General features: G+C 38.4%; 1 protein-coding gene across 5 annotated transcripts in view; it reads right to left on the reverse strand.

The window, feature by feature from the left end:
* Positions 1–14915, reverse strand: part of ARHGAP19 (Rho GTPase activating protein 19) — a 64407-nt gene that overhangs the window by 12307 nt on the left and 37185 nt on the right. For all 5 annotated transcript variants that reach the window (XM_042239077.2, XM_004020077.5, XM_042239078.2 and 2 more), the window contains exons 7-8: positions 3155–3220; positions 1657–1848 (exon numbers count right to left, since the gene is read on the reverse strand). In XM_042239077.2, coding sequence (XP_042095011.1) covers positions 1657–1848; positions 3155–3220 — 258 coding nt within the window. The remainder of the gene's footprint in view (positions 1–1656; positions 1849–3154; positions 3221–14915) is intronic.

Genomic DNA, 14915 nt, shown 5'->3' on the forward strand with positions numbered 1-14915 from the left:
GTATAAAGTTAAAAAATGCCTAACTTCCCCAATATGTGCAGCAGAGGACAAACTATATATGTATCAGGTTACAGACAATGAAATATACAAGCATTAAAAATGCTCATAGACTTTTAATGACATGGGAAATGTTCTGATATAATGTTACATGAAAAGGGTAGGGTATTTTAAAAATGGAATATATGTTTTTACCTCAACTAAGCAAAAAAAATATGAAATATATATTCATGGAAAGAAATACAAGAAGGAAATACTCCAAAATGTCACCAGTAGATTATAGATGATTTTTAACTTCTTCTTGACACTCTTCTGGAGACTGCAATATTTCTGCAAGTGAGTATTCATTATTTTTATAATGATGGAGAATAGTAAAATTATAGTTTTTTTCCAAAAATAAATGGCAATATTTTAAATGCAGGCAAGGAGTTTACGAGCATGCATGAGAAAACACTTATGCTATAATGGTTAATGAAAAAGGGAGAAATCAAAGTATATGATATGATCATAACTATGTCAAAATATATCCATAGGAAACAGACTGAAAGAATATCCAATATGTAAACACTGGTAGGATGAGTGATTTATTTTCTTTTAATCCTTCACTATAATCTTCCAGTTTTCTAAGAAGAGCAAAACTAACGCTAGCTTTTCCCTTTGTATTATCTTTGACCTCAGTCTTCTTGATGAGAGAAGTCATTTACACTTGTCCTACCTGAATTACTGGCTTAGTTTCTACCAAGAATTAAACCACAAAACTGCTTCAAATCTGTAGTATTACTCAGCCATAAAATTCCAGTCACAGCACAATCTGCTAGATCTCAAAGTAACTTCAAAGAGAGTGACAGAAAATTTTCTCTTAAAGGACTCTGTCAACTGTTAAGAACAGCTCAGTTCAACATTTTTGGAGCACTTGTTTTTGTCTGGCCCCATGCTTGAGATAAACTATAAAAAATAAAAATAAAAACACAGACTCATCCCTCAAGAAGGTCCCAGTTGAATAAGAATTCAAGAGGCCGACCTTGCCTGTTTAGCTAAAATTCAAGAAGGGTTGAGACAAAATAAGTTTCCTGAGAAAGAAACTAACCATGTCATCAGTATTTACACCGTGAGACTCAAGATGGCAAATAAGAGACCTAATTTTGCTCCCACGGCTCTAAAACAAACAAACTTAGCCACTTGAACTTCTATTTTTAGTATCAGACTAGGCTCTTGATTTCATGTTTTCTAACTGCAAACAACTTACTGGTGAGAGGTACCACTTCTGTCCTGCTACGCCAGCCACTTTACACAGATTCTCTCTAATCTGTACAACCACGGAACAGGGGCATTACAATTACCAATAAGAAGACTGAAATTCAGAAAGACTGGGTTATTTGCCAGACTTAGATGTCGTATATGATCAAGTTAGAAAAACCAACCACACTGGATCCTTCTGTTTACTCAAGAAATCCAAGAGCCTACACCTCTTTCCCCAGTGGGGCAGCAGACAGAGATCACCACGGAGGTTCCATAGGCAAGTCTGTTTTCTTGACTAAACCAAAGCTTGGACCAGTAAAAGACAAAAATTAAATGAAATTGTTCGTACTATTCCCTAGTGATTCTACAGGCAAAAATCACATCCCTAAAGCCCCGTCACTATCTCCCTGCCTTTGGCACCTGTCTGATGAGCTGTTTCTTCTTTGCCGACTCTGGCATATTGTGGACGTGTTGGAACAATTCTCTTAGTGCCTCTTCCGTACGCTGCTGGGTCTCCTCCTGATGAGAGCAGAAATCTACCCGGTTCCATTTTTGAGATCTTGCCAGTTGGAAAGACCTGGTATGACACGAAGCTATCAGATCAAGATCATCCTATGGAAAATTTAAAAGAAAAGTGAATTAATGTATCTTGCCAGACATATTTGTTGCCAGATTCCCACAACCCTGGAAGAAAAAAAAAGGGAGGGTGAGATGTGGGGTACATCTCAGATGTAGGAACAAGAAAAACCTAAATACTATCATCAGATAAACAGAAACCTACAATTAAAGACTGTATCAATAGCCTACTCCCATGACCTGCCCAGAAAACCTAAATTCATTTAGAATCTGCCATCAAAAAATATGTTTATATAATAGTCCACTATTCAGAGCATCTTTTAATCTCATATTTCTCACTGTTATCCTATGGGTTAAGCAGGGAAAGTGTCATTATTACCATTTCACTGAAGTAAAAACTGAAGTTAAGTTGTAGGCTTAAAGTCGTCTAGATACTAAAGTGACAGACCCATCCTGGAGACCAGATTCACTGGGTCTTGGCTGGCGCTCTTTCCCATACATGACAATATGTGATAACTACACAGCAATAGTAGAGAAGTAAAAACAACTTTCTAAGAAAAACCACACTCCAGTTAAACTAGTTAAAAGAAAATACTGTTTTCCTGGTCACACCAAATATTTGCTGAATGAGCGGCAGAAACCAACAAGAGCAGGAAAAAAAACATAAGATGACAGCTTAAAGTTTCTAATCAAGACAGACTAAACAGAAATTATCAAAAAGTGCTTGTAACATTTTTTTAACTTCTCACTTTTAAAGCTCAATAATCATATGTAATCTTGTTAATAGAAGAAGGCAATGGCAGCCCACTCCAATACTCTTGCCTGGAAAATCCCATGGACGGAGGAGCCTGGTGGGCTGCAGTCCATGGGGTTGCAAAGAGTCGGAAACGACTGAGCGAATTCACTTTCACTTTTCACTTTCATGCATTGGAGAAGGAAATGGTAGCCCACTCCAGTGTTCTTGCCTGGAGAATCTCAGGGACGGCAGAGCCTGGTGGGCTGCCATCTCTGGGGTCACACAGAGTCGGACACGACTAAAGCAACTTAGCAGCAGCACCAGCAGCAATATTGTTAATAAGCATCACACATGTGCTTTCTAATCTCATACAGCCTTAGGTCTTTTAGACATTACAGTGTCACCTCACCAAGGAACTTGAAAGAATGTCTTATATAAAATGCACTTTTGTAGCTAAAAATATTTAAGACATTTGCTATTTACAAACTTTTCTTATACATTTTATTTTCCTATGTCTTCACGTTGATTCTGTGCTTTGTTTTAAATCTCCACTTATCTTAACTGGCTCTCTCCTTGTTTGGGCCAAGAGCAATTTTCTATTCTTACCTTTGATGCTTGAGTTCTGGAACCCAAATAGTGCAATCTGGCACATTCCCGAATATAAGCAGGAGCCTGGGCAGGACATAAAAGAAAATCAAGAACAAACAGTTAGCAGTATCTAAAATTCTTGCAGATCGTGAGGACAGTGGTTCTTAAAATGATCTGACTGACAGATTACTCTAGAAAAACAAAAGATCCTCAAAATGCCCTATTTCATAGCTTCACTTCTCTTGCCACCAAAAAGATAGCTCAAGAAATCTAACAGGAACATTGTGAGAAGACACGGCCATAGTTTTAAAAATCATATATGGCACCTATGTGTGTGTACAATTTTTTTCAAATGAACCAAAACAGACATCTGTAGTAATGTATATACTTACAAAAACTACCCCCAAATCCTTACAAATTTCAAGTGGTCCCTAAATCACATTTTAGAAACTGTATAGAAAATACCATTTTGAATTACTGTGGAGTACAACAGAAAAGGAATAATTTAGCTTACTGATATACTACTCAGAATCCTCTGGTAAGTACCCTGAAACGGAGCTAGTAGAAGAATTAAATAATGTAACCAGGACAGAAGAGAATCTGGCAGCATTTAAATAAATTGTTTTCATTTATCCTTTAAAACCAGAAATCTCACTTCTGAAAACCTATCCTGAAGATATAACTCCAAAAATACAAAACATACTTGCATAAAATTAATAGACACAACCAGATGTCTATTAATAGGAAGTTGGTTGAATAAGCTTTTATTAATATAATCCATACAATGAAGTGCTATGCAGTAGTTAAAAAGGAGAGAAGGCAGGGAGGGAAGAAACACTTTATGAACTCATATGAGTCTTTCCAGGACGTGCTGTTGAGTGGAAAAGTTACACATATAAAGTACTTGAGTGAGAAAGAAGAGGAAACAAGAGTATACACACATATACACAGTAGAGTCAGACACCACTGAGCGACTAAACTGAACTGATATAGTAACATGTTTTTACAAAACGAAACACTAAGAAAGTAAACCAGAAAATAATGAAAATGGTTAGGAAAAGAACTCAAATTTCTCTAAGTATACTTTTCTAAGAAGTTTTGAATTTTGAACCATGTAAACATACCACAGTTTCAAAAAAATAAATTCAAAAGAAAAAAAAGCAAACCCTAAAAACAACCCTACTCAACCCTGTTTTGAGTAACAACAAAATAAGCATATCTGTACATCAAATTGACAATGTAAGCATAGCCAGACATCCTGGAATGTGAAGTTAATGGGCCTTAGAAAGCATCACTACAAACAAACAATGCATGAAAGCTAGTGGAGGTGATGGAATTCCAGTTGAGCCATTTCAAATCCTGAAAGATGATGCTGTAAAAGTGCTGCATTCAATATGTCAGCATATTTGGGAAACTCAGCAGAGGCCAGGACTCAGGACTGGAAAAGGTCAGGTTTCATTCTAATCCCAAAGAAAGGCAATGTCAAAGAACACTCAAACTACTGCACAATTGCACCCATCTCACATGCTAGTAAGGTAATACTCAAAATTCTCCAAGCCAGGCTTCAGCAATACGTGAACCGTGAACTTCCAGATGTTCAAGCTGGTTTTAGAAAAGGCAGAGGAACCAGAGATCAAATTGCCAACATCCACTGGATCATGGAAAAAGCAAAAGAGTTCCAGGAAAACATCTATTTCTGCTTTATTGAGTATGCCAAAGCCTTTGACTGTGTGGATCACAATAAACTGTGGAAAATTCTGAAAGAGATGGGAATACCAGACCACCTGACCTGCCTCTTGAGAAACCTATATCCAGGTCAGGAAGCAACAGTTAGAACTGGACATGGAACAACAGACTGGTTCCAAATAGGAAAAGGAGTAGGTCAAGGCTATATATTGTCACCCTGCTTATTTAACTTCTATGCAGAGTACATCATGAGAAACGCTGGGCTGGAAGAAACACAAGCTGGAATCAAGATTGCTGGGAGAAATATCAATAACCTCAGATATGTAGACGACACCACCCTTATGGCAGAAAGTGAAGAAGAACTAAAAGCCTCTTGATGAAAGTGAAAGAGGAGAGTGAAAAAGTTGGCTTAAAGCTCAACATTCAGAAAACGAAGATCATGGCATCTGGTCCCATCACTTCATGGGAATAGATGGGGAAACAGTGGAAACAGTGGCTGACTTGTGACTGCAGCCATGAAATTAAAAGACGCTTACTCCTTGGAAGAAAAGTTATGACCAACCTAGATAGCATATTGAAAAGCAGAGACATTACTTTGCCAACAAAGGTCCATCTAGTCAAGGCTATGGTTTTCCAGTAGTCATGTATGGATGTGAGAGTTGGACTGTGAAGAAAGCTGAGTGCCAAAGAATTGATGCTTTTGAACTGTGGTGTTGGAAAAGACTTTTGAGAGTCCCTTGGACTGCAAGGAGATCCAACCAGTCCATTCTGAAGGAGATCAGTCCTGGGTGTTCTTTGGAAGGAATGATGTTAAAGCTGAAACTCCAGTACTTTGGCCACCTCATGCAAAAACTTGACTCATTGGAAAAGACTCTGATGCTGGGAGGGATTGGGAGCAAGAGGAAAAGGGGACGACAGAGGATGAGATGGCTGGATGGCATCACCGACTCGATGGATGTGAGTTTGAGTGAACTCCGGGAATTGGTGATGGACAGGGAGGCCTGGCATGCTGCAATTCATGGGGTCGCAAAGAGTTGGACACAACTGAGCAGCTGAACTGAACTGAACTGAAGCATAGAGAAAGGAACTATTCCACCAACTTTTAAAAACTGTATTCTGACTATACAGTATACAGCCTAGTAAGATATATTCAAGGGAAATGGAACTGTAAGGAAATCTTTAACTTCAATCAGCAGATATACAGTTTATTATTAGTAGTAATAGTTGCATTATTTTGAAACTAATTTGTTATATTGCAGGATAAAACAAATAACATATATAAATGCTATTAAAATCTAGAATTTGCAATGTAAAAATTTATATAAGTATAAAGTAAAAGAAGTCAAGAAAAAAAAAAGCTCTGTAGTATTAAATCTGAATTGGAAATACTACTGTGAACTAGGGCTTCCCTGGTGGCTCAGAGGTTAAAGTGTCTGCCTGCAATGCGGGAGACCCAAGTTCAATCCCTGGGTCGGGGAGATCCCCAGGAGAAGGAAACGGCAACCCACTCCAATATTCTTGCCTGGAGAATCCCATGGAGGGAAGAGCCTGGCAGGCTACAATCCACAGGGTCGCAAAGAGTCGGACACAACTGAGCTACTTCACTTTCACTATGAAATAATGATTTCCTTTAAAACAAATTTTTGATCTACTTCCTTGCCTTCAAAGAGCCTAGAAGCAATGTCACCCAAGAAACAATAAGTAGGTACCCCCAGTGTCAGTGGAATAATCTAAGACTCCGTGAAGAAAATAATTGATTCCAGGCCCAGGGCAGAGCAAGTACAAAGTAAGCTGGGGACATTTATGCCAGAATGGAAACACTCAAAGACTAATGGAGTCCTGTCAAAAAGACACAGCAGGAAGCAGCTTGCAAGGGCTTTTATGGGCCAAATTCAGTACAATTTGAATATCAAAATTAACAATAGAAATTGATTAACACTTTGAATAACTAAAAATCCATGAGTCTACAGAGACTCATAAAAACAGAAAATAAGAGGGGACTTCCCTGGAGGTCCAGTGCCAGGGACACAGGTTCAATCCCTAGTTGGGGAACTAAGACCCCACATGCCACATGCTGTGGCCAAAAAATAAAATTAATTTTTTTTAATAAGAGAGAAGAAAAGCTCTTGTCCAAAGATGAAAGTCAGCTAATAAAGATTAAATAATAGATCTAGAAAATCACTATTTTGTAATACCCAATATAGTTACAGATGCCAGCAGGATTATCAGTGGATGCTAAAACCATTACACTCGGTGATCACCCTGCAGGTGCCTTACTAACTGCCAAGGGGAAAATGCACCCTGATAATTGAGATGCGGCAGCAATTAGCAGAACTAGCACCACTAAGACAATCTGACATTCTGCGCCTCCTAATGTGATGCAATGTGATGCAATATGTTGTACACAAATATCACCTATGAATCTTTGCCAAAAATGCTTAATCTGAATCTAATCAAGCCTCTAGACCCAACTTGTGGTTTATAGGAGCCACGGAGAAAGGGATAAAGGATAAAGGAACAAGCTAAACCACCCTGAGAAAACAATAAGACAAATTTAGAATACTGAATATTCTGTAACACAATAGGCCTGAATACTTCAACAAATCAATGACATAAAGAAAAAGGGCAGTGATTATTCTAGATTAAAAGTGACAAAGCAAAACATAAGCCTTGATTAGTTTATGTTTTTAAAAAAAGGAACTATGAAATATATTTTTAGGACAGTTGGTGAAATTTGAATATGAATTGAATATTAGCTGATATGAAATTGTTATAAATTCTCTCAGATATGATAATGATACTGTGAATATTAGGAGAATATTCACATTCTTAGGAGATGCATGCCTTTTCTTAATTGGTACTTCTGTATTACTATTTGACTTTTTTCTTTGTTTTTTATATTTTGAATTATGAAAAAGTGATAATATATTTATATACTTAGAAAACAGAGCAAAGTTACATATAGTTCTACTATATATTACAATTATTTGGGTGTGTTAGATAAATTAAGATTCTCTGTTGGAGTTTCAATAGCAAACGCTCAAAATTTAATACAATAGACAGAAGAGTAGAGGGATACAGTCATGCTTAAGTTTTAAAGGACAAAATACCATGTCGGTGATTCAGCCAAAAAATAAAAAATAAAAAGCATGAACATAAAGAGATAAAGCAAACATGCCAAATGGTGACATTCATTGAATCTGAGAATTTTATTTCAATCTTTCAACTTTTCTCTATATTTGAAAAACTTCACAATGAAGTTTTCAAAAACAAGAGTCTCACGACAAAGACATTATGTTATCTAGTTTAATTTTTCCCTTGGTAAACTACAGAAGAGAGCCAAAGGAAATTTCCTCCAAACAAGACTATGATAGCCCACATCACCTATTTTAAAACTTCATTAAAAAAAAAAAAAACAAACGGGACTTCCCTGATGGCCTGGTGGTTAAGAATCCAACTGCCAATGCAGGGGACAGGGGTTTGAACCCTGCCCCAGGAAGAGTCTACGTGCCATGGAGCAGCTAAGCCTGAGTGCCACAACTATTGCACCTGGGCTCTCGGGCCTGGCAGCTGCAGCCACTGAGCCTGCGCGCCACCACTGCTGAGGCCCGAGCGCCCGTGGTCCTGTGCGCTGCAACAAGAGAAGCTATCACAACGAGAAGCCAGGGCACCCCAACGAAAAGCAGTCCCTGCTCACCACAACTAGAGAAAAACCCACATAGAGCAGCAAAGATATGGCAGAGCCAAAAATAAACAGATAATTTAAAAATCTTAAGAAACATAAAAACCATTGCCCCAAAAGGATACTATGAGCTGAAGGGATACTCAGAAAGCGAATCAAAAGTAATCAAAAGTAGATGGGTTTAAATGAAAATCTGAGGGTCTGAAGTATTTTACAGTTCACAGGAAAACAACAAAAGGCCAGTTCATATAAAATGGGGATTGGCCTTAACTGTGTGTGTGTGTGTGTGTGTGCGTGTGCGTGTGTATATATCATAATTTCTGAGAAAAGATGTGGTGACTCCTACCGAGAAGAGAGAAAATCAGACTGGGTCAGATGGGCTTATAATAGTAGAAGACAGAACTTCAAGTAGTTAGGAATAATTTTAGGTGAAAAAAATACAAAGTACACAGAATGAAATAACAAAGAATCTGAGGATTAAGAGATAAACAGTCCACCCAAGGAACCTGAGAACAAAAAGACAGAAAAACAGAAGACGAACAATCTGGGGTAAAGCAAGACCTCTCAGAATATAGAGCGCACAGAACAATCAACCATTTCTCATCCAGGGAAAAGCTCAAGGAAGAACCTACTGAGACGAAGCGGGGAAGCAGGTGCCCACAAGGACAACAGTTCTGACTCAAATCCAAAGATAAAAGTTCTAAGACCAAAACAAATCACACACACAAAAAAGAAAGACAGAAAGAAAAGACCGTCTTTGTCTCCTTTAGAGATCAACAGAGGCTCAAAGAGTGCTCACACTAGCCTAGAAACAAAGATAAATAGTGAATAAGAATCAAAATCCCAAGGATGAGAAGCTAAACGAGAGATCTACAGAAAGGAAAAGCAAAACTAGACACTGTTTGAAAGAATGCAATAATTAGAACCTGTACCAAGCCAAAGAGTCCGAAATGCAGTACTGGGATGCAACCTCAAAAACGACAGAATGATCTCTGTTTGTTTCTAAGGCAAACCATTCAATGTCACGGTAATCCAAGTCTATGCACTGACCAGTAATGCTGAAGAAGCTGATGTAGAACAGTTCTATGAGACCTACAAGACCTTTTAGAACTAACATCCAAAAAAGATGACCTTTTCATTACAGGGGACTGGAATGCAAAAGCAGGAAGTCAAGAAACACCTGAAGTAACAGGCAAATTTGGCCTTGGAGTACGGAATGAAGCAGGGCAAAGGCTAATAGAGTTTTGCCACGAGAACGCACTGGTCATAGCAAACACCCTCTTCCAATAACACAGGAGAAGATTCTACACATGGACATCACCAGATGGTCAACACTGAAATTAAACTGATCATATTTTTTGCACCCAAAGATGGAGAAGCTCTATACAGTCAGCAAAAACAAGACCGGGAGCTGACTGTGGCTCAGATCATGAACTCCTTATTGCCAAATTCAGACTTAAATTGAAGAAAGTAGGAAAAACCACTAGACCATTCAGGTATGACCTAATCAAATCCCTTATGATTATACAGTAGAAGTGAGAAATAGATTTAAGGGCCTAGATCTGATAGACAGAGTACCTGATGAACTATGGACAGAGGTTTGTGACATTGTACAGGAGACAGGGATCAAGACCATCCCCAAGAAAAAGAAATGCAAAAACACAAAACAGCTGTCTGAAGAGGCCTTACAAATAGCTGTGAAAAGAAGACAAGCAAAAAGCAAAGGAGAAAAGGAAAGATAAAAGCATCTGAATGCAGAGTTCCAAAGAATAGCAAGAAGAGATAAGAAAGCCTTTCTCAGTGATCAGTGCAAAGAAATAGAGGAAAACAATAGAATGGGAAAGACTAGAGATCTCTTCAAGAAAATTAGAGATATTAAGGGAACATGTCATGCAAAGATGGGCTCAATAAAAGACAGAAATGGTATGAACCTAACAGAAGCAGAAGCTATTAAGAAGAGGCGGCAAGAATACACAGAAGAACTGTACAAAAAAGATCTTCAGGACCCAGATGGTGTGATCACTCACCTAGAGCCAGACATCCTGGAATGTGAAGTCAAGTGGGCCTTAGAAAGCATCACTACAAACAAAGCTAATCGAAGTGATGGAATTCCAACTGAGCTATTTCAAATCCTGAAAGATGATGCTGTGAAAGTGCTATACTCAATACGTCAGCAAATTTGGGAAACTCAGCAGTGGCCACAGGACTGGAAAAGGTCAGGTTTCATTCTAATCCCAAAGAAAGGCAATGCCAAAGAATGTTGAAACTAACACACAATTGCACTCATCTCACACGCTAGTAAAGTAATACTCAAAATTCTCCAAGCCAGGCTTCAGCAATACGTGAACCATGAACTTCCAGATGTTCAAGCTGGTTTTAGAAAAGGCAGAGGAACCAGAGATCAAATTGCCAGCATCCACTGGATCATCAAAAAAGCAAGAGAGTTCCAGAAAAACATCCCTTTCTGCTTTATTGACTATGCCAAAGCCTTTGACTGTGTAGATCACAATAAACTGTGGAAAATTCTGAAAGAGATGGGAATACCAGACCACCTGACCTGCCTCTTGAGAAATCTGTATGCAGGTCAGGAAGCAACAGTTAGAACTGGACATGAAACAACAGACTGGTTCCAAACAGGAAAAGGAGTACAACAAGGCTGTATATTGTCAGCCTGTTTATTTAACTTCTATGCAGAGAACATCATGAGAAATGCTGGGCTGGAAGAAGCACAAGCTGGAATCAAGATTGCCAGGAGAAATATCAATAACCTCAGATATGCAGATGACACCACCCTTAAGGCAGAAAGAGCCTCTTGATGAAAGTGAAAGAGGAGAGTGAAAAAGTTGGCTTAAAGCTCAACATTCAGAAAACTAAGATCATGGGCATCCGGCCCCATCACTTCATAGCAAATAGATGGGGCAACAGTGGAAACAGTGACAGACTTTATTTTGGGGGGCTCCAAAATCGCTGCAGATGGTGACACCTTAGCAGGAAAGTTATGACCAACCTAGACAGCATAATCAAAAGCAGAGACATTACTTTGCCAACAAAGGTCTGTCTAGTCAAAGCTATGGTTTTTCCAGTAGTCATGTATGGATATGAGAGTAGGACTATAAAGAAAGCTAAGCACCAAGGAATTAATGTTTTTGAACTGTAGTGTTAGAGAAGACTCTTGAGGGTCCCTTGGACAGCAAGAATATCCAAGCAGTCAATCCCAAAGGAAATATTCAGTCCTGAATATTCACTGGAAGGACTGATGCTAAAGCTGAAACTCCAATCCTCTGGCCACCTAATGTGAAGAACTGAGTCACTGGAAAAGACCCTGATACCGGTAAAGATTGAAGGTAGGAGAAGGGGACAACAGAGGATGAGATGGTTGGATGGCATCACCGACTCAATGGACATGAGTTTGGGTAAACTTTGGGAGCTGGTGATGGACAGGGAGGCCTGGTGTGCTGCAGTCCATAGGGTAGCAAAGAGTCGGACACGACTGAGCAACTGAACCAAACCGAACTGAACCAAGCCGAATACTGTACTCATGTTTTGTCTCTAGGACTTGTAAAATCTGTATTCTATGATCCTCCACAGTGACGTGTTACCTGACACAGTAAAGTAACAGAGACTTTGCTGGTGTGATGAAGTTAGAGACCTTGCAGTGGGAGAGCATCCCAGGTTATCCAAGCAGGGTCACTTATAATCATGATCACATGGGTTCTTAGAAGCAGAGAGCTTTTCCAGCTGTGGTTAGAAGGAAACATGACTATAGTGGAAGGATCAGAGAGACACAACATTGCTAGCCTTGAAGATGGAGAAGGGGGACTACAAGCCAAGGAATATGGGCGATCTCCAGGAGCTGGAAAAGACAAGGAAACAGATTCTCTGCTAGAACATCCAGAAAGGAATGCATCCCTGCCAGCACCTTAGTTTTAGCCCAGTGAGATTCCTGCCAGACTTCTGACCTATAGAAATGTAAGATAATAAATCTGTGTTGTTTTAAGTCACTTAAAAAAAATCCTTCACAGTGAAGTACAACTTCACTGTATACTTGAATTGTGTACGCTGGCCCAAGGGCAAGAGAATGGACTCCACAGATAACAGATCAGAAGGTGGGAAAGCTAAACTGTGAGATGCAATGAGATCTCTGTGAGCCCATCTCTCTTTCAACTTATGAGTGGTGGGCCACAAAAAGTTAACCCCATGGCAATGGTAGCAAGAGAACTCAAAAGAATGAGAGTTCTATTAGGAAGTGCACCTAGAAATTCCCCATTCTGATTCACAACTACGGCCTTACTCTTCATATTCACAACTCCTCTCAACTTATTCCCATAAAATCACGCTTTGGAACTAGTTCTTCCTCTAAATGAGGCATATAAGAACTGACTTGAGAGACCTTTGCTCACCATTAAAAACTATTCTTTCTCCAGTTGTCCTCTGACTACTGCTCTAATTCACTTGTCTAGATCTTGACTTCTAATTGATCATCATCTTTGACTTGGGCACCTAAGCCTCCCATACAGCCCTGACCCTTTGTTTTCCAGGCTACTAAGCCAAAGATTCTGACCTGTGTTTTCTATACTCTGAACTTTGGATCACACCATCCTGAATGGGTAAATTCTAGGGTGGCCTCCATGTTTTCATTCTGCATAACTCCCTCTTCCTAAGTGTGAATGGACCTGTGACTTGTTGCTAACCAATAGAATACTGGTGACTGAGTGTTACTCCCGTGATGATTGGGTTACATGATATAGCTAAACAAGTGTGATTAAATTATGAGATTATATTTATAATACATGATATATGTAATATATTTTATATATATATATATAAAATACATCTCAATCTCCATCTTATTAGCACACTCTAGAGAGACTCTCCTGTTGGCCTTGCAGACTATAAAGTAAGAAGAGAGACAAACCGAAGGAAAAACTGTTAAATAAAAAGGAACTAAAACTAGCCAGAGCAACTAGGCAAGCAAGAGAAGTAAAAGACAACCAAATTTGAAAGGAGTAAAATTATCTCTGTTCAGATGATATGATCTCATATGTAGAAAACCCTAAATATTTGATAGAAAAATTGTTAGAACTGGTAAATTCAGCAAAGTAACAGGATACAAAGTCAACACACAAAAATCAGTTGTACTTCCATATACCAACAATGAACAATCCACAGAGGAAATTAAGAAGACAACTTCATTTACATATACCATCAAAAAGAATAAAGTACTTAGAAATTAACCAAGGAGATAAAAGATTGGTACAATAAAAACTATAAAAATTCACTGAAAAAAATTAAAGTCTACATAAATAAATGGAAAGACATCCCAGATTCATGGATTGGAAGACTTATTACTGTTAAAATGTCAATACTACCCAAAATAATCTATAGTACTTTCTATCAAGATTCCAATGATAGTTTTTGTAGAAATAGAAAAATCCATCCTAAAATTCATACAGAGTCAAAGGGACCCCAAATAGCTAAAACAATATTGAAAAAGAAGAACAATGCTAGAGGACTCACATTTCCTTATTTCAAAACTGTAGCTTTGATTACAAAGCTACAGTAATCAAAACAGTAAGATATTGGCATAAAGACAAACATACAGACCAACTGAACAGAAGAGGCTCCAGAAATAAACCCTCATATGTATGGATTTTCAATAAGAGTGACAAACAAGACTGTTCAATGGGGAAAGGCAGTTTTTTTAACAAATGATGATGGGAAAACTGGATATCCACACGCAAAAGGATGAAACTGAACCATTACCTAATACCATATACAAAAATTACCGAAAATAAATAAACATAAGACATAAAACAATAAAACTGTTCAAGCATAGGGCAAAAGCTTCAGAGCATTGGATCTGGCAATGATTTCTTGCATACGCCACCAAAGGCATAGGCAACAAGAGAAAAAATGGACAAATGGGACTTCTATTAACAAAGTAAAAGCAATCCACTCAATGGAAAGAAATATTTTCACATCATATGTCTGATAAGTGATTAATATCTAGAACATATAAAGAATACCTACAACTCAGTAACAAAAAATAACAACCAATTCAAAAATGGGCAGGAATTCTCTGGTAGTCCAATGGTTAGGACTCGATGCTTTCACTCCTGTGGCATGGGTTCAATTCCTAGTCAGGATAAGAGCCCACAAGGCATGCAGCATGGCCAAAAGAGAAAAAAAGAAATGGGCAAAGGACTTGAACAGACATTTCCCCAAAGAAGATATGCAAATCAGCAATAAAGACATGATAAGATGTTCAACATCACTAATCATTAGGAAAATGCAAATCAAAACTACAATGAGTTGCCACCTCACACCCAATAACACAGTTACAATCAAAAAAATCCCCCAAACAAAATAACAAGTGTTGCTGAGGAAGCAAAGAAATGGGAATTCTCGTGT

Source organism: Ovis aries, chromosome 22, assembly GCF_016772045.2.
Source record: "Ovis aries strain OAR_USU_Benz2616 breed Rambouillet chromosome 22, ARS-UI_Ramb_v3.0, whole genome shotgun sequence".
NCBI classification, from domain to species: domain Eukaryota; kingdom Metazoa; phylum Chordata; class Mammalia; order Artiodactyla; family Bovidae; genus Ovis; species Ovis aries.